Source organism: Pyrgilauda ruficollis, unplaced genomic scaffold, assembly GCF_017590135.1.
Source record: "Pyrgilauda ruficollis isolate IOZ18807 unplaced genomic scaffold, ASM1759013v1 scaffold97, whole genome shotgun sequence".
Classification (NCBI taxonomy): Eukaryota; Metazoa; Chordata; class Aves; order Passeriformes; family Passeridae; genus Pyrgilauda; species Pyrgilauda ruficollis.
The window spans coordinates 1,212,156-1,238,772 of NW_024531821.1; the positions used below are offsets into that span (position 1 = coordinate 1,212,156).

Consider the following 26,617-nt stretch of genomic DNA (forward strand, 5'->3'; position numbering starts at 1 on the left):
TTCAGCAATCATTTCTCAAAATGAAATGGTAACGAGCTCTCTTAAGACAGACCATCTGAGGATGCTAAATTTCATCACTTCCTTGTTACCCAAATTTCTGGGGAAAAAGGCCCTCACCCTCTGCTCACACATTTACCTAATCATGACTGAGCTGTGCTGTACAACCCCCCTGGTCACACAGATCTGCACTGCTCCTGTTGTCCCAGCCTTATCTCAGTGCAGCAGGCTCAGAGATGCCTGTTCAGCTCCTGTGCTGCTTTGTATTTGGTTACAGCTGGCCAAAATTTGAAGCACAGGACTAGAGCAGAATTCTCCCCAACCACTGACAGACTTGTGTCAGCCCCCCAACCATTTGTATATGAATAATTTACAGTTCAATGCCATGGTATGTTTTTTAGGATTTATCTGTTACATATAACATTCAAACAATATGAATTCTACATGTTCATCATTAGCAAGCATAAAATACCTGTCTGGAAATACATCTTTTTCTGATAAAAATAAGCATGGTAACTAGACTAAAAAACTTTCTTATGTCTAGTTCAAAAGTAGTAAGTTGGTCTTTTCTCTTCTTAATTTGACACCTTAAAAGAAATTTTAACATTAACATTCTGAAGACAGAAAAAACTGCATTTGAAGAGCCCAATTTGTGATTATCACTCAGGAATTGTGCAGGGCCTGACAATTCCACCTACCGGTTTGTCTTTGATAGTGGGGCTGGAAACACAGAGATAGAGCTTTCCATCTTCTTCAATGCATGCATCAATCAGTGCCTGCACAGAGCTTTCATCTTGGAACAGCAAAAATGCATATCCTGGCCAAGGGAAAACACAAACATCAATGCTGCTGTCTGTTTGTCTACAGGATCAGAATTTAACTCAGAATTGGGTTTGACATCACGCTGCCACACAAGAAGGGAAAAGATTTAAGGTGCTCTCAGCACACATTTCCAACCCACAAGTGCTCTGGTTGTTCTTCTAAGGGAAAAATCCTTCCCAGCTGCTGTGGAAGGCATTTAGTGCCTTTAAAAAGCTCTTACTACATGTACAACAACAGGGGGAAAGAGAGAAAATGGAATAAAGTAAAAACAGGAAGTTAAGGAAGAATTCTTTTAGTGAATAATAACTGCAAAGCCATATTTGAAACTTCACCAGTTTAGAACAATCCCAAGGATGAAATTCTTTTTTTCCCCCTAAACACTGTGTCACTGCCAGACCAATGTTGTGCTTTGTCACAAAAAATTATTCTAACATGCTCATCTTATTGGTTTGCAGTATTTACCTTTAGGAGGAAAATAAGATTTGCTCTCTGCCTTGTGTGGCCAGTCTACAATCAAAGGTCCAAAGCGCCGAAAACTTGCAGTAATCTCATCTGGAACAGGAGAGAAGGGAAAAGGCATTAAAATAAACTGAACTTAAGGCATTTGAAAGACACTGATTTCAGGCAGCTTCATCCTATAAACAAACATTCTGTGACCCTCCAGCTTCAGCAGCTCACAGCAGTGCTCAGTAGCTGATGGGGGATCTTTGTGACAAGGCAGAACACTCCTTATAAAACAAGACAGGCCAAAGCTCAAACTTTCCTTTCTACTTATAAATAAAAGCTCATAACCCACTAATTCTCAGGAGCTGAGCCACTGCATCTATACTGTTATAATAATCAACTGCTCTCAGGTGACATGAAATTCAGGTTACTATGTCACAGCAGTGCATTACAAGCTCTGACACAAAAAAAAAGTGGGGATTAAAACAATTCTGTGATTAAGAAAAAAACTTTTCAGCTTTATTGTTGCATTTCTTCTAACCACTATCCCAGCAGGCTCATACAGACAGAACACAGAGCTCTGGTGAAACGAAGCTTCAGAACACCTGTACCTGGCTGTTAAATTTTATTTTAACAACAACTGTAGTATTCTTCCACGTGTATTTGTGTGTGGACCACCACAAACCTCTGGTGCCTCAGGATGCCCTGCACAGATTCATTCCTGTCTGGGTTCTCACCATGCACAGGTCAGGAGCTACCACAGGACAAAAATCATTGCTGGAAACAACCTCAGCTACACAGGAGTGACCAAGTCCAGAGCAAGGACTTGCTACCCCACACATACCTTACAAAACTAGGAGCAGCTTTTCCTGCTGCTGACTTCTGGGGCCTGTACAATGATTGCAATGGATTTATGAGTTTCCACAGGTGATTTTGGCTTGTTTAATTCTGCACTTTTGTACTTTTTTATCCTGCTGAAGTCAGTTTAATCATGACAATGTGATTTTGTTCTTCAGTGGCAGTACAACACCAGGGCCTAAACTCACAAGAAAGATCCATTTCCATATCAAAGCTTGTAGAGAACACCCATCCCTGAGCTGGCAGACAAAAGGCTCTGCCCTGGCTGGGGATTTTACCTTCATCGATGTCCGGAGGCAGCCCTCCCACAAAGACCTTGCGGGAGTAGCGTTCCACGCGCTCCCCGTTCTGGTGGGAGAAGCAGTGGGGAGACCCCAACCCGCTGTGCAGGCTCTGATCCCCACGCCCATCGTCCAGGAACCCATCCTCCATCGGGAACAGCGAGGACTGACCTGAAGAGGGGGTTGGAAAAAAAGAAAAACAGGGAAAAAAAACCATACTAACAGAACAAAGCGCACACTGTTGGAATAATTGGGGAAAATGCACCAGTTGCTGCATCAGCAGAACTGGGAGTGATTTGCCCTCTGAATGAGCAGTTATGTTCTCGATTTCATTGCACCCTTTCAGTTTCCAGCATCATCCAGCAGCTCAAATGCTTCATTTCAGAGGAAAGGTTCTTCCTCATACAAACCAGGATTTCTAACGGGTGCTCGAGCTGACTGCTTTCCATAATATTTTGTGTTTCCAATGAGGTTTCTTTTAAAAAGTATTAAAAGGGAAGGGAACAGCCAATTTGGTTTCTGGGGCTTTCACAATATCAAGCCATCTATTCCATTTTCCAGTGAACAGCTTCTTGCAGGGAATAGATAAAATTTCAAGGTGAAAATGGGAAAACAAGAATTCTACCACTTAAATATATTACACATTTAAATTACCTGATATCAAAACATATCATAAACCACCCACTAGTAAATAACAAAAATAACCTGAGGAAAACATTACACTGTCATTTACTGCAGACTGGAAATTTTGTCCCCCCTACAACTTTACTTCAGTGTTACAACAGAGTTTTGTTAATGGCCTCACTCTAAGAGAAAATGTAAAATGAGAAATGTTCCCCTCGCAGTCCAGCATCTTTCTATGACAATCCTTTATCATAGATTTCCTTAATAATATTTCTTTTAAATAAGGTTCTTTGTTATAAATGCCACTGTATAATATCATAAATAGAGCACAGGAGCTGTTCTCTGCCATGAATTCCCTCTTTAATTCCAATATTCAACAGCTACACAGCAAACTGAGACTTCTATTCATTTAAGGAGCATTTTAGGAATAAATATATATAGGGAGAGTAAGTAATGAGGCGTGCTGCAAGTTCTAGGATACATTTCCTTTTGTCTATGATGTGATACACTGTGTCTGTTTTTTCAGAATTCATCCCAATCTACCACAGAAATGTACTGGTGAGGTTAATTTATCCTGGTTTTGCTTCCTCCCCTTGAAAGAAAATGGTTTTAAAAAGGAAAACATCTTGAAAACAGAAAATCTGACCAAGATACAGATATTTTCTGTGACAAAAATCAAACAGCTAAGAAGCTGAAAGGAAAAAATAAAAGCAGTAAAATCCACAGTCCATAGAATTTCTATGAATAAAAAATTGAAGGCTCGGTCAGGTTGCCTTATTTGAAATTTCAAGAATCTTTTACACACCTTTAATAAAAATAACAGTCAAGTATAATCAGACCTCTCTCTGTAGCTGGGCAAACCTCATTCCTACTATGATAAAAATATTGTAATATTGACTTCAACGTTGTTTTTCCCTAGGGAACTGCTGCACTTGTGATTTGTTTCATCTCTTAAGACCCAGTACTGCAGGTATCGTTGGGAGGGAGCAATTCCCAAACCTAACTCCCCTTTCCAGGCTCCTCAGCTGCTGCTGGAGAACTCCACACACACACTGAACCCAGCAGCTCGGACACTCACTGTATTTATGCTCCATCAGCACCCAAAATTCCCACAATAAACTCCTCCAGCACTGGCATTCATAACACACACACAAACACACACACAAACACAGCCCCCCAGGGTCACAAACCATCCAGGTGATGTCCACTGTGATCATTTCAGCCTCAGGTACTCCCTAATCCACTTAAAATGCTCATTTATGGCATGCAGACTATGTAAATGTATGTGAAACTGCTCCCTTATAAGCTTAAAGTTTGGACTTTGCCCTCTAGTAAAAACTGAATGTTATTTCTCCCATGAGACATTGTCAACATTAGAAAATTAAAGAGGAATATTGTTACCTCGCCTTCTCCCATATGTCCTTGCTGCATGTTAAATGAGAAAGAAAACAGCCTTTCAATCATTGTTATAAGGACCAAAAGACCTCGTTTTATTGCCTTTATACTGACTCAGTGATTCTCAAGCCTTTGCAGATCCAGGTCATTTAAAAGAAGTGTTCACAAGCTGCCCCTCCCACCCCCCATGGCCTCCTCAGCCCAGCTCTGTTACTTACTGATAAACCACGGTGACAGGAGCCTGACCAAGTGGATGTGGATAATCCAAGAGACTTTTGGAAGCGATTTCAGCCCCAAATTTGCACATTTATTTATTTATTCGAGCTATTCCTGGGGGTGTGCCTATAGGCAAATGGATCTTTCCTCATGCACCAGGCTCTCCCTGCCTTGCCAAGCTCCAGAATATTCCAACACTGCTCTCCACCCCAGCTGGAGGAGAAGCCCTGACACAAGGAAAGGGAAAGACTGGTGTGATACTTTCTGTTTTGAAATCAGGTTGCTTTGTACAACCCATAAAATCCTCGGTTCAATTCTGACTGGCAAATAACCAGCTGAAAAACTGAAAATCAAGGAGAAAATTGGGCCACTGAAGTTGCCTTCTAGATTCTCTCACACTAACCCAGGACACTGTGCTGGAATAATTTGTTACCCACTCATTCCTACTTTTCATGTTTCAGAACAAATCAATTCTAGCCCTACAAACAACAGCATTTGCTGTGCTGGCTTGCAAAAACCCATTGTCAGAGCACGGCCAAACTTTCTAATCAAACTTGCACATTCTTTCTCTTTTAATCTCATTAAAATCTCTTTCTGAAAGCAGGCCAACTGTTTTCAAAACTTGGATTCTTCCTGGCAAGTGCTGTGAGAAACTCTGAGCACATCATGTGTTTGATTTTGCTTCCCCATTCAAAATTGAGGCCGCCAATTAGTTTAAGCATTTAAATATTTGTAAACCACAACAATACAGGAGTCATTTCCTCTTTCCAAATAAAAATTGTATCAATCCAATTTACTTCATGATTATTTAACATCCATAAGATCATTTCACTCCTCTGGTAGAGACTCACAATTAACACCAAGAACACAAATTAACAAAGTCCTGGTCTTCAGACTGGAGAATATTCTTGAGGCTTTATGGGAGAATCTTAAGGGCTGAGGGCCTTTATAAGTACAATTTTTCCATGTTAAATTTGAATTTTGAAACGCAGGAGGCTGATACAGTCCTCAAAGAAGAAATGGAAGGAAATGACAGAGCATCAGCAATCTTGCTGTGTCCCTGCCTGAGCCCAGCAGCCTTTGCACGTTTCGGAGCACATCAAGCACTGTCAAAGCCAGCTCTGCCTATAAAGCCAGAAAAATCCTGCTTGTGGTTTCTGAATTACTGACAAAACCACACAGCCTCCTGCTCCCTGCACACTCGCTGCTGGCAGCAGCACCCAGACACGATTGCACCGTGGATGTGAGACCACAGCTCAGGCCAGGGGACTCCTCACAGCTTCCCCACCTGAGGCACTCCAGACAAGAGGACTTTTCTCCTTTACCAGGACAAAAAAAACCCCAAAAAACCTTAGCCACCAGCTAGGAATTATTTCCAGTGCCAAATACTAGGTTTGGAGAACAAAATACTATGATTTTTTTCCTCTTCCTCTTCTTAATTTGCCTCTTGTTTTCAGCGTTTGCTTCACATCTAAGCCACAAAATACCAACATCTGACATTCCAAAACATTTCTCAGGAGCCACAGTTTATAAACTGGCCCAGCACAGCACAGATACAAACTTTCTCTGCTCCCTGCATACAGGGTTCATCACACGCCATTAATTTCACACAATGTGAAACTCTGTGAAATACAAACAGCATTGAGGCAAGGAATGCTCTCTTGGCAGGCCAGGAAGGCAGCTGAGTCCCCCCTTCTGGCTCTCAGAAATTCAGATTAAGAGAAGGCTTTGCTACACGAGAACCCAGCTAAGCTGCTGCACAAATTAATCCTTAAACTGCCACCGAGCACAGGAAAAGGTTTAATTTGTAGATCACAACACTTGCTCATCCTTTGCTGAGAAATGAGACAACTGCAGCCTTGGTTTGGATTCCTCAAGGTCGGTTTTCCCTTCCCCATTTCTTCAGTGCTTCAGATAATTGCATAGAGGGCCCAAGATTTATTTATCTCGTGAGATATCTGAGCAAAATTTTGCTACAAAACCTAAAAAATACAAAGTGTTCATGCAACTGGTTCAACTGCTCATTAATAACCAATGCAGAGACGTTTTGCCAATAAAATCAGCCTGAAATTTAAAATGCTATTAGCAGCTGCTTCAATTATTTTGCTCAGCCCTCCCTTTATTTCTGTGTTGGAAATAAAGCCATAGAGAAAGTCAATAATCTTTTGCAAAAATCTGCTGCTTTTACTTTCATTTTAAAGAACATCAGGAATAATCAACCCACTCAGATTTTTTTTTTGTCTTTTCCTCATTTGAGACACTTAATAGGCTCCTGGCCGCTTCCCTTTCTCCTTTCTTTCTTAAAAATTCATATATTTTGTGTTGATACCTCCAATTAAATGTGCTGAGCTCTTTTCCCTCTAGAGGAAGAAGCACCACAAAACCTGTCAGCACATTGGGTATAACCCCACAAACACACTCTGCTGAAAAACCCTGAAAAATGCTGCAGGGATCCTAAATCACTCAAACCCCAACCCTGCTCCAAGTTTGTGCTGCACAAAGTGTGCCCGGGTTGGGCACCTGGTTCTGGTTGATTCCAGGTGTATTTTGTATTTATACCATCAGCAACTGTTTGTTAAATATTACACAAATGGAGAAAAGTGCCAGAGGGCAGATTTTCTTTTTTTTTTTTTTTTAAGGGGTATAATAAGGTTTTCTCTATTACTCTATTCCAATGTTCCTGACATTGGTGAGCAGTTGTTTATGTTGGAAATTAAATATGACCAATATCAGAGAGTTTCAGGCTTTTACTGAAACTGGGAAGGTGATTTGGGGCCAGGTTTGTCTTTTGTTTCCCTTGGGACTTAACTTACAGAAATAGAAGTATCAAAGTTCCACAGGATTATTTTAAAAGTGAGCTGGATATCCTTGAGTCTACCAGAGAAAACATTTTGATTTGCCTGAATTTTACTTTTAAATTATAGAAAAATAACTGCAGCACAATCTGCTTTAGCCATTATACCAGCAGAGCTTTTTTCCTATTTTTTTACACTCAACTGTGCTTTGCAATTATATCAAGATTGCCAATGCTGTGCACAAGGCCATTACAAACATGAACTCTAATATTTAACTACCTTTTCCCCCCAGTACTCTCTGAGGGCAGGCAGGGCTGGTTCTTACTCCAGAGTGAGATTTTATCATCACTTTGTATTTCACAACGTTTCACATGGATCACATGTTTGCCACAGGTAAGAGGGCGTTTCACAAGAGGTTCTGTAAGGTCACCTCAAGCCCTGTTTCACCAGGGAACAAATTAAACATCTCCTTAACCAAACCAAGGGAAGAAAATTAAGAAAATTCTAAATAACATCTCCATTTAATGCATATTTGGTTAAATTAGCTCTATTAAATTTAGAGACCCAAGCAGAGACTTTGCAGAGAACTGTACACACTTTGTTAAATCAGAACATAGAAAATTTCATCTACCTGCATGTATTACACACAAATATTTCCTTCCATTTAATAGGGCCTTACAATTTAATTCTTAGATGACATTTTCAGCTTGAAAGCAGATAATGTCATGAAAAGTTGTGTTTGTCCTCAACTGGAGTGATGGGACAAGGGGGAATGGCCTCAAACTGACAGAGAGAAGGTTTAGATTAGATTTTGGGATGAAATTCTTCCCTGTGAGGGTGGGGAGGCCCTGGCACAGAGAAGCTGAGACTGCCCCATCTCTGGAAGTACCCAGGGCCAGGTTGGACAGGGTTGGAGCACCCTGGGATAGTGCAGGGGGATGAAACTAAATTACCTTTAAAGTCCCTTCCACCCCAAACCACTCTGTGACTCTGAGGTTCTAAGGCAGGCAAAAAAAGAGTGCTGTTTTTTATGCATTCCTTGATTTCAGTTCTAAAACACAAAAGGATCAGTCACCAGTTCCGTGAGTGTTAACTGAGACATTTGATGTGTGCAGAAATGTTGCCCAGCTCAGGCACTTAATCTCATTCCAGGCAAATTATTCCAAGCACATGATGTGGAATTACTGCATGCTGACTGTGGAACAGCAGCCCATCCATGGCAGCAGCCCAGGACACCTGATCCAGGAGAAATGCTCTCACTGCAGAATAAACTGAACAAAATGCCAACACATCTGCACTGACACTGAATGTATTCCATGTCAGAACTTTGTATTTTACAGTCCCAGCCATCTCTGACACTGTCAGATGAGATCCCTGTCCTAAAAATGGTTTTCCAAACCAAGCCACTAAAAGGGAATATGAGAGATTCCCTTTGTGGATTTCAAACGCTACCAAACTTCAAAGAGTGAAAACTATTCAAATAATCTTAAAACAGTCATAAAAAAATTAAGCAGCTCTGTATGTACATCTGAAGAATGTATATTTGACACACTTTCAGCAATGTCAAAGTCAGCATGAAACCAGCAAAGAAGCCTAAATTTTGCTGCACAGTAAAACCAAGGATTAGCACCTTTGGAATGACTGATTCTGCAAAATTAAGCAGCAGAGTTGCCAAAACTTGTACTTTTCCTCCTTATTTACTTCTAAAGAAACACAATGTAAAAAGAGATTTTAAAAAACATGTTGTTAAATACAGCTCTACCTTATGTCCAAAATGTCCAAACAAATGCTGAAAAACAGGAGTACTATTGTAGATGCAAATATTATGCTTTATTTCAAGTAAAGCCAGATGCCTGAAGACAAGTATTTACCATTCCTTCTGTCAAGAACAGGAATAAAATGAAGTTTTTGTTATTCCATAGCACTCAAGTACAGGTCTGACTAGAATTTTTAATTTTCAGTTCCAGGTCACTGTCACAAAACAACTGACAGACAAAAAGTAAACAGGTTTCTTTCCTTCAGGAACCCTGTGGAGAATGATCCTGCAAAATCCTTTGGTAAGTAACACTGCTTTACCTGTGATTATGTTGAATTAATTGGGTTCACATGGTAGAAAGGTAGAACCTGAGTGAGTGGCAGAAAGCAGATTCTCAGCATAATAGCTGCAAACAGGGAGTGTTGACAACTTTCTACATCAAATAAGCAGGGCTGGAGAGAGGCTGAGAACACTGAAAGGAAAGTGACTGTTTCCAAGGCTTGTGCCATGAGCTGCAAGTTTTTATGGCTTTAATCTGCCTGAAGAAAATCTGCCCCACTGAGAGATTGGGCAGTCACAGCCAGGAAAGAATTACCCTTGGGAAGGAGTCCCCACGCTCTTCTTCCTCTCTGGAGACTTTCCAAAGCCACCTGGATGTGTCCCTGTGTCACCTGCTCCAGGTGAGCCTGGGATGATCTCCAGAGGTCCCTTCCAGCCCCTGGCATTCCCTGATTCCCAGGCTGCAGGGACAGGAGGGAACATCCTGCTTCAGCTCTGCCACTCCAGCTCCAAACCCACCTCTGCCAGGAGCTCGAGGTAACTCCTGGACTGGGCAACTGAGCCAAAAAGCCCTGGCCATGCTTCCAGGAATTACTGAATCCCAGAATCATTTGGGTTGGAAAAGGCCTCCAAGGCCACTGAGTCCAAGCTGTGACTGATCCCAATTTTGTCACCCAGGCCAGAGCACTGAGTGCCACGTCCAGGCCTTCCTTGGAGCCCTCCAGGGATGGGCACTCCACAGTTCAAGCCTAAGGGTGAAGGGGAAGTGGGACAAAAAAGGTTAACTCAGTGTCACTGCTTTGCTGCTGGGTCACACCAACAGGGTCCCTGGACTGAAGGAACCTCCAGACAGGATTTTCCTCCATTTCCACAAGCACTTAACTACTCCTGAAATGTGACAAACCCAATTCAGTCTCCTTCATCTCAAAACTACAGAAGCTTCAAAGGTAACTTTGAAGTTTCTTTGCTATCAGACAGCAGAACACAGAGAAATTTCCTAAACCAACCTGCTACAAATCCTAGACACAGCTCCAGCTTTGTCTACCAGGGATCAATATTTGTTCCTTAATTCCAATTATATTCCAGTGGGATACTGCAAATCAATTTAAGTGGGAGCTTTAAATATTGTGTGTATTTGATTACAACTCTTCTCCAGGATCCCCCACAGGGTGTGAGATAAGAAACCAAAAGCAGAGGAGCAAATCATGGAGTACAACCAGCAGCTGGAGACTGGATCTTAGTTGGAATTATACTGTATTTCAGGATAGCAGGCACCCTGCTGCTCATGGCACTGAGCTTTATTTTATATTCACGTATGACTGCTGGAGAATAGACACCAAGTTATAAAAACATCCCATCTTTTGCCTCAATACATCTTCCAGTTTATGATATGGAATAATTGGCAGCATTTATCTTCTGAACACTTCAAGTATTACTGTATTCAATTGAAAAATAAGAAATGAAAGGCAGAGTTTGCAGCTGGGAGAAGGAAAAGCATTACAGGAATCAGCTTCTCAGCCACAAAACTACTTCAAACGTGGTAACTTCATTAATGACAGAATTTCTGACAGGAGGGAAGGGAGGAATGGGATGTCATATGCTAAAAATTGCTAGATAAAATGTATCTTGTAAGTGACAAGAACAATTTATTGAACCTGGTAGAGAATTTATTGAACAGAGACTTATGAGAAGGTGTAAAACCTTCCCAAATCTCTGCTGTCATGGTTTGTATCACTGTGCTCCTGGCCTCTTTATATGCAGCATTTCCCCCCAGGAGCTCTGGTATCTGTCCACCCCATCAGCAATTCCTGCACCAGGAATTCTGTCCAGGCTTTTTCCTGGATCACCTGCCTGAGACTTGCAAGAACTGGATTTACACTGCAAGATCTAAACCTGCAGTTCCTTAAGTACAATAATAGGTTCAAAGCAACTTATTTTTGTCTGTGGAAGGAATGATCACAAGACAGCCTGGAATGCAACACGAGGCCTTGGTTCCTTTTTTAACCATCCTCTTAATTCACTCCCAAACAAGAAGGGAACAGGAACACAAGCAAGTCAACAGCAACCCATGAGGAAAGGCTGAGAAAAGTGGGATTGTTCAGCCTGGAGAAGAGAAGGATTTTTGGGGTTACCTAGCTGTGCCTGAAGGAGCCAGCAAGAAACAAGGAGAGGGACAATTTCCAAGGGATGGAGCTCCAGGACAAGGGGGAATGTTTTCCCACTGCCAGAGGGCAGGGTCAGATGGGATTTTGGGAAGGAATTGTTCCCTGTGAGGGTGGGCAGGCCCTGGCACAGGGTGCCCAGAGCAGCTGTGGCTGCCCCTGGATCCCTGGCAGTGCCCAAGGCCAGGCTGGACAGGGCTGGGAGCAGCCTGGGACAGTGGAAGGTGTCCCTGCCATGGCAGGGGTGGCACTGGATGGGCTTTGAGGTCCCTCCCAACCCAACCCATTCCATGGTTCTGTGATGAAGCACACTCAAGTCCCTGCACTGGAACATTTCCCCATTTCTCATTTTTCCAGTGAAGAGCACAGGTAGGACACTCATTTTCCAGTAACATCTGACTAAACTGTGCTACACACTTCCCCACACTCAATCCAAATGGGAAGAGAAAATGAAAACATTATTTTAAAAGAATCCCCATTTCCCCTGCCTGGATTCAGAAGTGCTGCACAGAACCAGGCACCAGCAGGATTTATATAAGTACATATTTATATAAGTATCCCCACATTCCATGCACAACATTTATCCTTTTCTCACACCCAATCTGAGTGCTGAGCTGGGATTCCTGCTAATGGGATTTCTGAGTAAAGCTGAAATCCCACTCCCTGCACCTCATTTGACATGTGCCTATCTGGAGGCAGCACGTCACTGCTCCACTCACCTGGCAGCCCAACCATCAACACTGGAGTGGAAAAAACCTGCCCTCACAGCTGACCAGTCTGCATTCCAACACACAAAGCATTAAGCCAAGGATGGGTAAATCTACTGTAAAATGTGTTTTCAAGTTCACCTCAGCAATAGCTGTTATCGTTCTAGCTAATGCTGGATTAAAATAAGTGGGTACTCAATAGAAAAATTCTATATGCATCGTGATTCTTTCTTGAAGTAACTTAAATAATTGATGCAAAATTCAGATTTTAGTCACTCCTGGGTATAAGCAATGACTGCCCACGACTAAAGAAATCATGACTTTCTTAAGGACCCAATTTTTCCCTTGTACACTCACACCTCAGCACTCACCTCCTTATTTTTGCTCAAAACTCATTCCCTTTCTCATTACACCCATTTCTTCTTTAACTCCACTTTTAAAAAAAGCACTTCAGGCTTTTCTTCCTGCTTCTTTCATGCCCTTTCAAGGCTCACAAACATGACAGCAGAGATCATGCAAAACGTGGCTAACAAAAGACTCAAACGATTCAACATCAAGGCAAAAAGTGAACAAAGTGAGCAAAAAGCAAAAAGACAGGTAGTTTGAGCAGTTTGGGCAGGGAGGCAGGAAGAGTTCAGTGTCTTCTAAAACAAGGAACAGACACCACTCATGAAATAAAGCTCCAAATTAAAGGCAGCTTTGAAGATGATCCAGAATGGTCAGAGATTATCAAAGCAAGAATTCAGAAAAGAAAAAAAAAAAAACCCCAAACCCAAAACAAAACCTACTTGGTGGACAGTGACATTAAACAAAGCAGAAGATTAAACACGCTTCTTAAAAAAAAGGGATGGAATTAATTTCACGAGGCCACAGATATAAAAAAGGAAGCAAGAAAACCTTAGAAAGGTTTTAATCAGATTAGCAAGGCTGCTGTCACGGCATTCAGAACGATTTTGTTGGCTGTACCACTTCTGAAGATCAAATCACCGAGGTAGACATGAAAATATTCAGCACTATTTCAGTGTTTTGCTGTGTTTTAAAGAGCTCTGCCTGCCACATCATTTACAGCACATACATTCCAAGGAAATATCTTGTCTGAGAAGTATGAGAGGTATTTAATTTTCCATGCAGGCTCTGGAGATGGGACAGCATGGCAAGGGGCCTGGGAGAAATGATTGCACACAAAAACACAGGTCTGCTCCAGTGAATTGCACAGGAATCCTCACACTGATGCCCAAATTGGATTAAGATCAGAAAACCCTGCGATTTTTGTACTGCTCTGAGGTGGCAGAAAAAGGAATTTCCTGGTCTCAAAGGGTGGTTCCATCAGTACCCTGTGGCTCAGCACTAAATGGCTCCGTTTTGGACAGAGCGTAAATCAAGGTTTCCCACCTCGAAATCCTGCAGGGGTGAAGTAAAACCAGAGTTGTTTGACGGTTGTTTGATATGTGCCTTGTCAAAACCAGCATTTCTATAACAGACAGGTATTATCAGAAATATTCAGCTGCTCAGGAATTATTGTCTGGCACCATCCCCTGACACCCCCTGGAGATATTTATGGGAATTAATGGGATCTCCTCTCAGTCTTCCCTTCCCCAGACTGACCAGCTCCTGGAGTCTCTCCTCACTGGAGATCTTTCCTCCCTGTGTACTACCTAAGGCTAATTCCTCTTTTTTATTTTCCCCCCCTTTTTTTTGCAAGTTTCAGACATGATATTTTTCTTTCCAGTCCACTTTTACCTTTCTAATTCTAACCATTTCTAATCCTCTCCATAATTTCAAATCCAGCATCTCTTCTGAACAACTTCATTGAAGCCACAAACCCAAATGTCCATTTAAATGACTGGAAGTTTAGGAGGTAATGAGTGTAAAATCATACATTATGTATGGTTTGTATTCATTACTTCTGTGGCAGGTTCAAATCCAGTCTGTGCATCTGATCTCAGTGTTTATTAATAGAAGATTTTAGTCCCTTCCTGTTGCCCAGGTGATTTCATTCTCTTACAAGATTGTTGGCTGTTTCTAAACAAAAGCTGTGATAAATCCCTAATATTGGAAAGGCAGGGAAAATTCAACGAACACTTCGCTTAATTAAAAAATTAAAATATTGAGTATTGCCCCCAAATGTTGAATATTAGCTGCATTTGGAGAGAAAGCGGGCCCTTCTTGTTAATATTTCAGAATCTAGAATAGCAGCAGTTGTAATATTTCTACTTTAACCCATCTGAAATCAGTGGATTGCAACAGGAATAGGAACAGTTGATTTCAAATCAAATTCCCACAATTTCCCCATCCCAGCTCCCTCAGCATGGACTGGGGTTCAGTGCTATTAAACCCAGTTCTGCATTTTGACATAGTAAACCAATTATTTTTCCTCTTAATTAATAGGCACTCAGGTCTGCAAATGCCATTAGCCTTTCCTGGCATAGGAGATAAAATTCAGGAAGATCCTGAGAATGAAACATTCACACAGTAACTCACCAACAGTTTCCAAAGAAAAAGAAGGCAAACCTGAACAGCCTGAAAGGAAGGATTTGTTCATTTTATTTGAAGCTGGATAAATTAAAAAATTGCAAATGAGGAACTCTTAGGTTCTGGCCAAGGAGATCAACCCCAAAGTCTGAGGTGCAGCCACCACAGCAGCTGTAGAAAACCTCAAAATCTATTATTTTACATTTTAAAACAGGTCAGATTTTGTCCTGTCCATATATATAGAGGACCTTAAACTTCCCTCAAGAGAACTGGGACTGATTCTCAGCAGGGTCTCAATAATATTCTGGATCACACAGAAACCCAAATGTCCCATTCTACTCAATTAATATTAATATGCTGCATAATCCATACAACTTGGGGAAAAAAAAATCCAGTTCAGATTCTTATCCAATATTCAAAAAAGCTCTCAAAACTATCTGGATCCCTTTCATCAAAGAACATTTTATAAGGTTTACATGCTTTCTTCAATTTTGCCATGGTTTTTCATGTTAATATTAAGGCCCTGATGATTTAAAATACAGCTTGGTCTCTCTGCTTGCTCAGAGAAATCCTGAATGGTGCAACTTTGCAGCATTCTGGCTTTTCAAAATTAAAATTTAGGGCTGCAGTTCAACCTTGCTCCACTCCCAATTCCTTCCCTTTGGTGCAGGAGCGTGTTCAGTTTTTCAGACTGTCACAGCCACAGGATTCCTGCAGACACTGAGCTGTTCACACCCAGATTTTACAGGAGTGCTCTGCAATGTTGGAAGCAGATGTCCTGGCCTGCTGCTTTCATCCTCCCACCTTGCATCGTTTCCAGGCAATAATAACCTGATATTCTGAACTGAAATATTGGATATTTCAGTAGCAAACCAGTCACAAAGCATTTAAAGACATTTCAGTGTCACTTAACAAGGAAATATTTAGTCAATCTACTACTATTACAGTAATGCTCAAATTGCCATCTGGAAGACCCAGATTCAAAAATCAGGCTCTGGATCCCAGGCTCAGCTCAGGGAGGCCGAGTTCATTGTAAAGAAGATGCAATTAAGTCTCCAGGGAAAGGCTTCTGCAGGCTGACATTGGCTGTGCAGCACGCAGCACACTCACTGGGCTGGATAAAAATAACATATTGAAATGGCAGCTGCTCAGCAAAGGAAGAGGATTTGAGCAGGGATAAAAATATACCTTAAAAGAAAGAGAGAAAATGGTAAAATGCCTATTCAAAGCATTAAAAGGTAATACTGAGTGTACTGAATCACTGTAAGATTCACCTTTTTAACCTCATGCAGAAAATATTATTTATTTCATACAGCAAGACAACCTAAGAATGTAATTATTACTGACCTAAACAAATCCAAGGCTAGCACAGCTTAATCACCTCAGTCACGAAGAACACACTATGGATGGACTTTTTTACATTTAGAAGAATTCCTACTTCTGATTGTATTACAGAATTCCCAGCCTGCTGCTCTGAACATATCATTTAAAGATGGAGCTGATGTCCCAGAGACAGCAGGTTCCAAACTGTGACTGATGGCTATTACCATGCCCATTCTCCCCGTGGTTTTGAAGGGGTATTTTACACAGTTCCTCTTTCTCTGGCAGTCCATGACAATATGAAAGGGGGTGCTGTTAGTGTTACACACTAAACTCATGCTGAGGCAGAATCAAACCTCTCACAAGATAGCAGTGAGACCTATTAGATCATCTGAATTATTTCCATGCCGTTCTGAGCTTGCTCTCCACAGTATGTTTTATTACTGTCTTGCCCAGGCTATTTTTAAAGTCTCAAACCCAGAAGCTTTTCCTTTCTGAGAGTATCCAACTTTAGTTCAAAGCACTGCATGCACTGATTAACCCATTTAAAATGCAAACTGAAAAACTTCTTATGGAGCTGCTGATTTAAATGCAGGTGTTTGAAACAGCAAACAAGATTTGAGCTGACAGCCATAATTTGTCCTATTTAAAGATTTCTATATCCGAGGTTTAAATAAAGATGGGGCAAGAAAAGAGAAAACATGAGACAGGATCTGTGTTAGCAGATGGAAAATAAACACAAAGGGCTCGTGATCACCAGCCCCACTCCAGGCCTGGTGTGGAATGTTTTGTCCCAGCAGTTTACAGTTTTTTTCCAGCTGTATCAGTTGGTTTAACTAAAGGTATTTCCTCTCCTTGCAGACCCCACCCTAGGCAGGGATGATCTCTGCAGTTAGCACGGCCCGGCGGATGCTGGGTTGAATAAAGATCCATTCCTTAAATACCCGACAGGAATTAAGTCACTGAGTGCTGTGCCAGAGCAGCACAGCCAAATTCAGGCACTGCACACTTCACTGGAAGCAAAGTTCATGTTCTTGCTGAGGAGATCCTTGAGAAATGAGGCTTCACAACAAAGTATTTCATGGAGAGTCACTTAAATGTCTCATCTGGGCTTGGAGGCTTTTTTCTGTACAGTTATGTAACTGTTAACTGGGAAACAGAATAATTCACAAGGAATCTAAGCAATAATTGCCAGCCCAGGACCTGACTGCTATCCCTGTGTCTCAATCAGTGTGAGACAAGGCACACAGAATTTGGAGAAGGCACGGATGACTTTGTAGAGGGGATTAACACTCAGGCTAAAGCAGGAATTAAAGCGTGTCAGAACTATTTGTATTCCTTGCTGACATACTTATTCCATCACTCTTAAAACATGCTAAGCACTCAAAAAGAAATATTTCAACTGCAAAGAACCTTTTCAAAGCAGTTAAACTAAACATCAAGCTACTTTCAGAAGTACCCTTGCTTAGCAGCTGACCATAAATACATATGAAGCTGAATTGTTAAATTCAGATTTAAAGGGAGATTTTATTTGTCCCATGGCCACATCACCTTGGGCCAGATTTCAGAGCTGTAACCTGGTTTTGGAGTGCCTGGCAGCTGGATAGAAGGTTTTGGGGCAAATCCCAGGTGCTCAGTCAAGGAAGAGCACCTCACTCTTGGTTCTGTATGCAATTCTGGGGACACAGGATGTTGCCAGACAGAACATAAACCAAATAAAAGCTGTTAATACTTGGCATTAATAAAAACCTGGTCCCCATTGCATAAGGAGGGAAGGTATTTTGGGGTTTTAATTCATTTGGCATCACTTTTATCCACATCAGGCTCTCCCTGTCATTTTAACAGAGAAGTATTTTGTGGTGTTTCTCCCCACACTGAATTTCTGCACAGCTCTGGGGATGGGAAACTCGAGTTGCATTTCCAGACCACAGAGAAGGCAACAAACACAAGTTCTTGCCAGTTTATCAAAGGTTGGTCTTCTGAGCAAGAATCACTATTAAAACAAGTCAGATTTGATTACCACCACAAGCCTTCATATCAAAAGGAATTTACTTGCAGAAACCACAAGTGCAGGTTTGTTTTTTTTTTTTTTTAGTGGTCTCATGACTGGTAACAAAAGTGAGTGGTTAGATAAGAAGTGTGTGTGAGAATTTGACTACTCCACTCATACATGTAACCACTGAACTGCAATGGATTACTCATCCTACAGGACATGAAACTACAGCTCTGAACTGTTGACCATAGGCAGTTTTTATTCAGACAAAATTATGTGCAGACAATACTATGAATACTTTGTAAGCTGAGGTATTTCCAAAGCACGACTACCTTTGCCAAAAAAGCAGAAGGAAGAAAAAGAGATAAATCCCAAATCACTTCAATCTCCCTTTTCCTTTCCCAATGGTTCCAAAAAGGTAAAAAATAAGACAAAATACTCTGTTTTTCTCAAAAGGACATGGATAAACCTTATTCTTTCCCAAGACAGAAAAAACTACGACTTCATCAAGAAAACCCTATTAGGCAAAAAGTTACTTCTTGCTGAGCTGCACGAATTGCTGAAGTTGATCAAAACCCCTGGCCAGTAACACAACAGCTCAGCCTGTGTTTGTGTTCTGCACTGCTCTGGACAAGCACAGACACCCTCAGTGCTCCTGTGCTGAAACAGCTTCATTCACACAGCCAAAAAAAAGCCATCAGGTGCACAAGGGAAATTCACTTTTCCTACCCAAAACTGCAGTCTCTTATTTTCAGTAAGCCCCTCTCCCCAGTTATTTGCTGCAGGAAATAGTCTCTGTCTAAATTTACCTTTCAGTGAATCATTTTCAGCCCTCATTATGTCAATTAGGGAGTTCTCCAGTGAGTGCATGTCAAAAGTCCTCGTGCGATCCTGCAAGCAAACACAAACAGAGCCGGTGTTAAACACGAGCACCTGAAACACAAAAACTTCCACTTTCTTCTACATAACCACAGCAGCATTAAGCAAAAAACATATACTAAAGGATAGAGGAATATTAAAAATTTCCTCTGATAGAGGAATATTAAAAATTACAATATTATTAAATATGAATCTGATCTATAATAATCTAATAATAACCAATTAAGTCTAACACCAATTATTTCTCCTTCCTATTAACCAAAGCCAGCATTTTACACATGCCCAGGTCAGACTTGCTCAACCAAACAATCAATTCCACATAGTAGAAATCTGATGTGATAGAAGCAAAACACAACATAAAATACCCTGGCACTGCTTTAATTTAATTGGCAAATTCAGAATAACTGAAATTTCTTGTAATTTCTGAAATCTTTACAGTAAGGTAAAAGTGTAGTAAAATGTTCCAAAAGGAGGCAAAAATCACTCTAATTCCCAATATTATTCACATATCCATGCTTTCTGTGTATTTATACATTTGACTTGGACAGAATTACACTAATCCACCCCGATTTTAATTTTTTTTTTCTGTCCAAGAAGCTCCCTACCATCAGCTTTAAAGATTTTATTTCATTCCTGTTGTAAGGAATCCCCTCTGAACTGAGCTCAAGGATTGGGAAGTCTCTGTTCAAACAAGAAAGAGAAATCTTGGACATTTTTGCTCTTGACTCGTTCTCCACAACTCTTGTTATTCCAGCACTGAGTGTGTTTTTTGTCCCTAGCACTGGCTGTGAAGCTGAAATTTCTCCAAAGCACACAGATCCAGCTTGGAATATTTTTAAAGGCAGTGGTGAGTTATAAAGTGCTTTATTTCAGTGCAGCAGTGATTGTGTGTTCCAAGGGCCATTCCTGATTTCACTGATCCCTCATTCTGGACTTTAAACACCTCAAACTATTGTAAGAGCAGGAACTCACCAGCTCCTGATCCATTTCCAAGTTGTAAATTACATTCTGATCACTAAAAACTACCATTTTTCAATCGAATTTCCTGGTATTTTTCCCCTCTTCAGAACAGTTTATTACTGAGACAGAACAGGCCACGTATTCCAACCCGGATGTGCTGTGTCTCAAATAGCATTAAAAAGGCCAGAGTTTGGAACCAGTTCCTTTATTAAGTCTAGCAAATATCAAATTTGCTATAAAAAGCACAGCACTGCCCTGTCTCCCCACAGGATTGATTTCCGTGGTCATTTCTATTACAAGATAATTGAGGCACCTTAGAGAAAATATCAGGAGCATTCAAATCCTTACATTTTGTGCTTTTCTTTCATAGGTTTCCTACAGTTTTCTGCCTGTCCTAGCAGATTTAATTTATTGGTTTGGTTTAAACATTGCTATTTCTTACCTATTTCAAACTCTAGTTACATTAAAATCCCTTAGCAGGAGTGAGTACAAGGTTTTGGATCCATTAGGATCCAACAGTTGAGTAACTCAGGAATGGATATTAAAAGGCAAGCTCTGCATTTCCAACAGTCCTCACAAAATGACAAAAATAGCCTAAAACACAGGTGGGAGCATTTACTGCAAACCTGATGTCCCTCAGCAGCTTCTCCTTCCTGAATTCTTGTGTTAACCTCAAGCCCACCCCATGAACAGCTACAAAACTCGAATTTCACAAAGTGCAGAACCTCAGTAATTCCAAATCTTTGTGGAATTGTGGCACTTCACATTTCAGTTGTGAGAGACACAAAGGAAGTGACCCAGGCCAAGTAATTCCCAGTTTATTGAGCTGAGCACCTGAGCCTGAAGCAACTCTTCTCTCTAAAATATCTGTGTTATGTTGGCCTGAGCTGGAGTAACAAAGGGCTTGCTGCAATGCTCATTTTTAATATTAAGAACAGAGAATTTAAACATTTGAAGGGAAAAAGTGGAATTGAACTGATTGGTTCACAAGGAAGTGCATTCTCCAATGGAAGCTTTTGGTGCTGAGGAATTTATTTTCCTTTTCAAGTGAACCACAAGCTGTCCCTTTTCCAGGGTGAGGTCCATAAGCTGCAAATCACACTGCAAACACTTTAAAACACAACCCTGCACTGAGATACAACAAATTAACTGGTGATATTTCCCTCCCAGAAATAGGAGGAATGGCTAAAACTTGGGATGGATAAGGAAACACAACCCTGCACCAAGATACAACAGATTAACTGATATTTTCCTCCCAGAAATAGGAGGAATGGCTAAAACTTGGGATGGATAAGGAAGATTCTGTACATCCACCCAGTGAAAAGATTCAGGCCTAAATAAAGACCAGCCAAGGTGCCAAGCTCAGCTGGGTCACAGGTCTGCACAGTGCTTATTATTCTATAAAAAATCCATTAATTTAGTTTATTATTTGCGCTGACAGGTTCAACATTAGTAGAGAAAGTCCCCATTGGTAGTTTTGATAATTTTTATACAAATTAAAGTCCTTTTTATAGTGAAACTCCTTTGAAAACAGCAACACAGATTTCATCAGTCTTATCTTGCAAGACATTTTACCAGAACCACATCTGAAATATATTCATTTATTATGCACCTAAAGAAAAAATAAAGGCTGGTGAAGGTTAGTGGGAGTGGCCAAACCCCTGAGGAAATGTGAAACTCTGCATTTCATCCCAAAAGCTCTAATCCAAAAATAGCTCTAATAATCCATCTAAATAATAGCTAATCCATCTAATAGCTCTAACAATTAATCCAAAAATAGCTCTAATAATCAAGATATTGCTCACAAACCAGTAGCTAAATGTGAGCTTTTTTCAGATAGATAATGCTTATAAAGCACATAAACCATACATAACTTAGGAAAAAAGAAGTTTTCTTTAAAATATTTCATGTAGAGAGAATTAATAACAATATGGTGATGGTTTTAATGAAGCAATTCACAAAGTTGCAGTGCTTTGGAGCTGGATTGCTACTGTACACTTATTTATTTATAAAGAAAATATACAGGGGTAATGACTACCCTGGACTAAAGCAGAGTATGCACAATTCAGTAACAAAATGTGGCAACCACAGCCTGATATTATTTACCTGAGTTCCAAAAGAACTTGGCTTTACACAAGTTTGTTTAGGGTGTCTAAAATGTGGCTTTATCAGAGGGTCAAAGGCTACACACTTTTACCCTTGGGAAACAGAACTGAAGCATACAGACATCAGGTAAACACGAGGCCACAATAAAAAATTTAAAAAAAGAAAACCCAAACAAACAAAACATAAAACAAATTGAACAAACTAAAGCCACAAAACAAGCAAAAAGAAAGAAATCAACCTGTAGTCTTAATACATGACTATGTTGAAAATTTCAGCCAACATTTTAAAAGATATTCATGAAACATAATTTGGAATAAGCAGAGCTGTTTGCACAATGTACAAGAGGTGACAGCCTGCAGATCTGGTGAAAAATGAGTTACTGAGCCTGGAAATGTCTACAATAACCAACAAACCATTGTGAACTCTACCCTGGCCATCTCTGCCTACAAAACAGTTCAATTCTAATCCCTATTCCAACTTTATTTTACATCCCTATTTATATGTCATCCCTAAAAAGGAAGTCACTTGGTGCATAACATGTATGATATACACTGGGTCATCCTCCCATGCAAAAGAAATTGCATGGGAATTTTTCCTGCACAGGAAGATCATGCTTTGAATTTAAAAATCCCATACATTCATTGTCCTGCACATCAGAAAAATGCACATTTAATTTAACTATTAAATGTTATATAATAGAAATTACTTTAGAGTCACTATATTTAGTCTGCACCCACAGCATTACCATCACCTGAATAATTCAGATGCCAGAACCTGAGAGCACTTCCCAGGATGGGCCTCCCAGTGGTAAATCCCAAATTGCACCAAAAAATCAAGGTATGAACACTTCCTGGTAGCTAAGGCTGGACCTGATCTCTTAAAATAAGGTTGAAGGTTGATCTGAAGTCCAAGGCATCAATAATAATGCAAATGATGTCATTGCATGAAGCAATTTATTGATCAGCATTTATGGAGTAGGTGTAGTTGTAAAAGTGGGGCTTGTTTTCGACATTTACATCTTTGTCCAGCCAGAACATTTGTGCAAATCAAAAACCTCACAGCTACATTTGTACCTTAATTACAGCAGGAGAAGCCTGAAACTTTCTGAACCCTGCTCCCATTTCCCACAACTCCAAAGCCACGTGTCTCAGGCACAGGAGAGCCAGTGTCACCACATTTACCATCACAAACACAAGTTCCACATTTCTCTTTCAATTGCAACACAAATTTGGAGAGGATTTTGCTTCTGGGGAAGCTTCTCCTCCTTCCCAGCACCCTGCAAATGCTGTATCCCAGCTCCCAGTCCAGTATTCAGCGAATTAAAGGCTTTGAATAAACAGGTTTTTCCTGAAAGGATGTTGCTGTATTCTGCCCAGATCATCTTTTATAGCTTCACCAGGGAACAATAAGAAAGAGCTGGAAAAATGAAGTGGCACAAAACACAAAGTTAGTCCAATTTGAACTTTTTAAGTGTTAGAAATGACAAACCTTTACTGGAAATGTTTGTTAATATGTGTGATTCTATTTTAGCTGCACATTAAGTTTATCATGCATCTTCCACAGTATCTTGCATTCTCACTCTTTGCTGGGCTGCAACTTCCAAAGCAAAATGCTTAACAAGAGTAGTCCTTTTAATCTTAGGAAAAAGACAAACATAATTCAAATAGCTTCTTAACAAAAGCTCTCTTTAAACAGAAACCCTGAGGTCAAAAACACACAGGAGGGCCAAAGCCCAAGTATGAACGTCAGTAGTAAGTTTATCAAACAAGAACAGTGTTAACTTCCACAGCACTTAACTTGTGCATGTCATACCACATTAGAGTGCTGCTAATCCCACAGATCAGTAGCTGTGGGGAACAGCACACAAAACACTAATTACTGCACAGCTGATGGAGTTACAGAAAAATGGGGGAACGGGTTTAAAAATCCAGCTTCAAGGATTTGCTCTGTTTTCAAATGATGCCTTGAAATTATTGGGAATAATTGCTGTTGCTAGAATAAAAAAAAATTAAATTTTGCAAAACAAATAAGCTCTTTTTGTGCAGCCAGCCATCGTGAGTTATGAAAAGGGTCCCCAAACCCAAATATTAAAACAAAGAGGAACGGTAAAGAAATGTATTTGCAAGACCCCTTCAAGAGGAAACTTTGGCAAACTCATTCAAGAGGCTATTTTTTTTTTTAATTCCAGCTCCCTGTGAATTTGTTTAATGCACTTATTAAATCAGGCCATTTCTATGGGCAAACAAATGCTGACGTAGAGGTCGGAATTCAAACACGTTTTGTAATCACGAATGTGTTTTCTCAAACATTCCATATCTGCCTGGGGGAAGAGCAAGTCTCCCTGGCACAGGCCCTGGCTGGATTTGGAAGGGGTTTATACCTGGAAACCAGCCACTGGGGAAGAAAGGAAAAAACATTTTGAACAAGTGGATACAATGAACCGCTCTCATGTACAAAATTCTTTGAAATGGGCAGTTATTTTCGAGCCTGATTCTGGGAAGAAACACAAATTCTTTTTAAGCATTTTTACAGAAAGCTGAGGGCTATTGCTTCACTTGCTTGTGCCTTCAGAGAGCCATTTAAAAAACATCATCACGCACTGAAGATGAGATCTGGAAAGCTGGAAATGCCTATCAAAGCAAGATTTATGCATTGCATAACAGGCAGGATGTTCCACTCATGAGGAAGTGCAAGTACACAGCCAAAGGAAAGCCAAAACAATCTTGAAGGCAGCGCTGCCGTGAAACGCAATTACTGAGCACCAAGTTTGTCAGTGCTGCTGGGAGAAAAGGACAAGGAATTATTCTGAAAAATCACTAACTTGGTAAGGTGCCACAGTCACAGTCAAAGCATTTTCATATATTAATTCTCATGGAAGGCTGTGAAAGCCAAAAGACTCAGTTTTTTGCTTTTTAATTTGAATTCAGGAACCATTTTTTCATTTGGAGACCATTTCCTTTTCAAACGAACACACAAAGAACAATGGCTTTTCTCTTTTCAAAAGATCTTTGAAGGGGGGAGCCTGCCCAGTGGCTAAAGCACAACATCAAAACTTAATTTCATTAACAGATCTGGTTAAATCTTCTCTGACCTTCCCTGCAAGAGGTTCCTACAGACACTGTCGCTTGGGAATTGCAGGAGACAGGATTCCAAATGGAAAACACTTAGAGCAGAGAGCACAGGGTTTGCATGCAGCTCTCAGTGCCAAGGCAAGGCATCATCAAATTGCAAGGTTATCAAACTGATCACCACAGTATTTTCCTTTCATGTGCACCATTTGGAGCACCCATTTCATCCCTTGGGCAGGGATGTTTGAAGGGAGCGGGAGTTCACGTCAGTGGCTTAAAGAGAAATTATGTGACACCATCCTCTCCAAAGAGGAAAAGAGCTCTTAGCCCTGGTCACCCCAAGATTTCCATCAAAGCACAGCCAGAATCCTGTGTGTCACCAGGCTCTGGAACAGACACAACCTCTGAGGAAAAGAAAAAAGAAAGCGATCCCCAAATATTTGCAATTGCTGGTTTACATTTTGCCTTCTAAAGAAACTCATTTTCACTAGATTGCAGCACCACTTGTTAATGATTTAAGCAGCAAAACATAAATATTAAATGAAAGGGATTGTTGTATCAAATTACTCCATTATGTTGCTGCAGCAAAGACAGCTTTCAATTATTTCCTAAACAGGAATCTAAGAAGATTCCAGTAACAAAATAGCCTTGTCCAGTACATGATTGCATCAGCAAGGATACTTCAGGGGCAGAGAGAAAGACAGAGAGAGATGCATGAACACAAATATGTAATAAGCAAATTTCTGCTTTGAGACAGGAATAGAATCAGTACAGTCAAGAAAAAAACTAAAAAGACATCAAAGGTCAAATTTTACATCATTTGTTTCCAGTGATTCAAAAATTCACTGTGCTTTCAACTCTCAGTTAAAGTGACCAAAAGAGCTAAAGATTTTCTACAAAAGAAAAAAAAAAGTTGTCCAAGATGGCTTCAAAATTAATCAGCATCTTTCTAGGGCTGCAGTGCTGAAGTCCTGCTCTGCTGCCCTGCCCTTTTCCTCACAGAAGTGATGGTAACAGGCTGGAGAGCACTTCCCTCCACACTTTCCTTTTCTTGGCATGAAGGAGTGTCAGACTTGGTCTTGACATGTACAGCTCCATCAGAGTGTTTATGTAAACAGACACCAACATAATACACCAAAATGATTTCTTTACCATGATCAAACTACGTGTGTCTGCTGTTCTGCGTCTGGAACACCATCCAGAAGTCAAGGTTGACTTTGCCAGTTTCCTGAAATTTCCTTGATGCCAATCCAAGCACATTGCTCTGCCTGTGTATATATTTGGGGCTTACACACAGCAGCAAGGACACACTTGATCTCATTCTGTCACTCTCAACATCAGCTACGTGTCAGGGTACAGAGTGAATCAAACCGTGAGCCAAGGCTCGCTGCAGTGAGGCTGAAAAAAGACCAGCTCCAGCTGGGTCCCTTTTTCTAATGGTTTCACTGGATAAATTGGGTATGCTGGACACAGCTTCATTATA

At 40.6% G+C, this 26,617-nt stretch overlaps 1 protein-coding gene across 4 annotated transcripts in view; it reads right to left on the bottom strand.

The window, feature by feature from the left end:
* Positions 1-26,617, bottom strand: part of CPEB4 (cytoplasmic polyadenylation element binding protein 4) — a 38,888-nt gene that overhangs the window by 8,219 nt on the left and 4,052 nt on the right. For all 4 annotated transcript variants that reach the window (XR_005957042.1, XM_041489984.1, XM_041489986.1 and 1 more), the window contains 4 exons: positions 18,931-19,012; positions 2,400-2,573; positions 1,282-1,371; positions 696-814 (listed from right to left, as the gene is read on the bottom strand). Coding sequence is in view for 3 of the 4 variants with exons in the window: in XM_041489984.1 (XP_041345918.1) it covers positions 696-814; positions 1,282-1,371; positions 2,400-2,573; positions 18,931-19,012 (465 nt within the window). In the remaining variant the exon portion in view is untranslated. The remainder of the gene's footprint in view (positions 1-695; positions 815-1,281; positions 1,372-2,399; positions 2,574-18,930; positions 19,013-26,617) is intronic.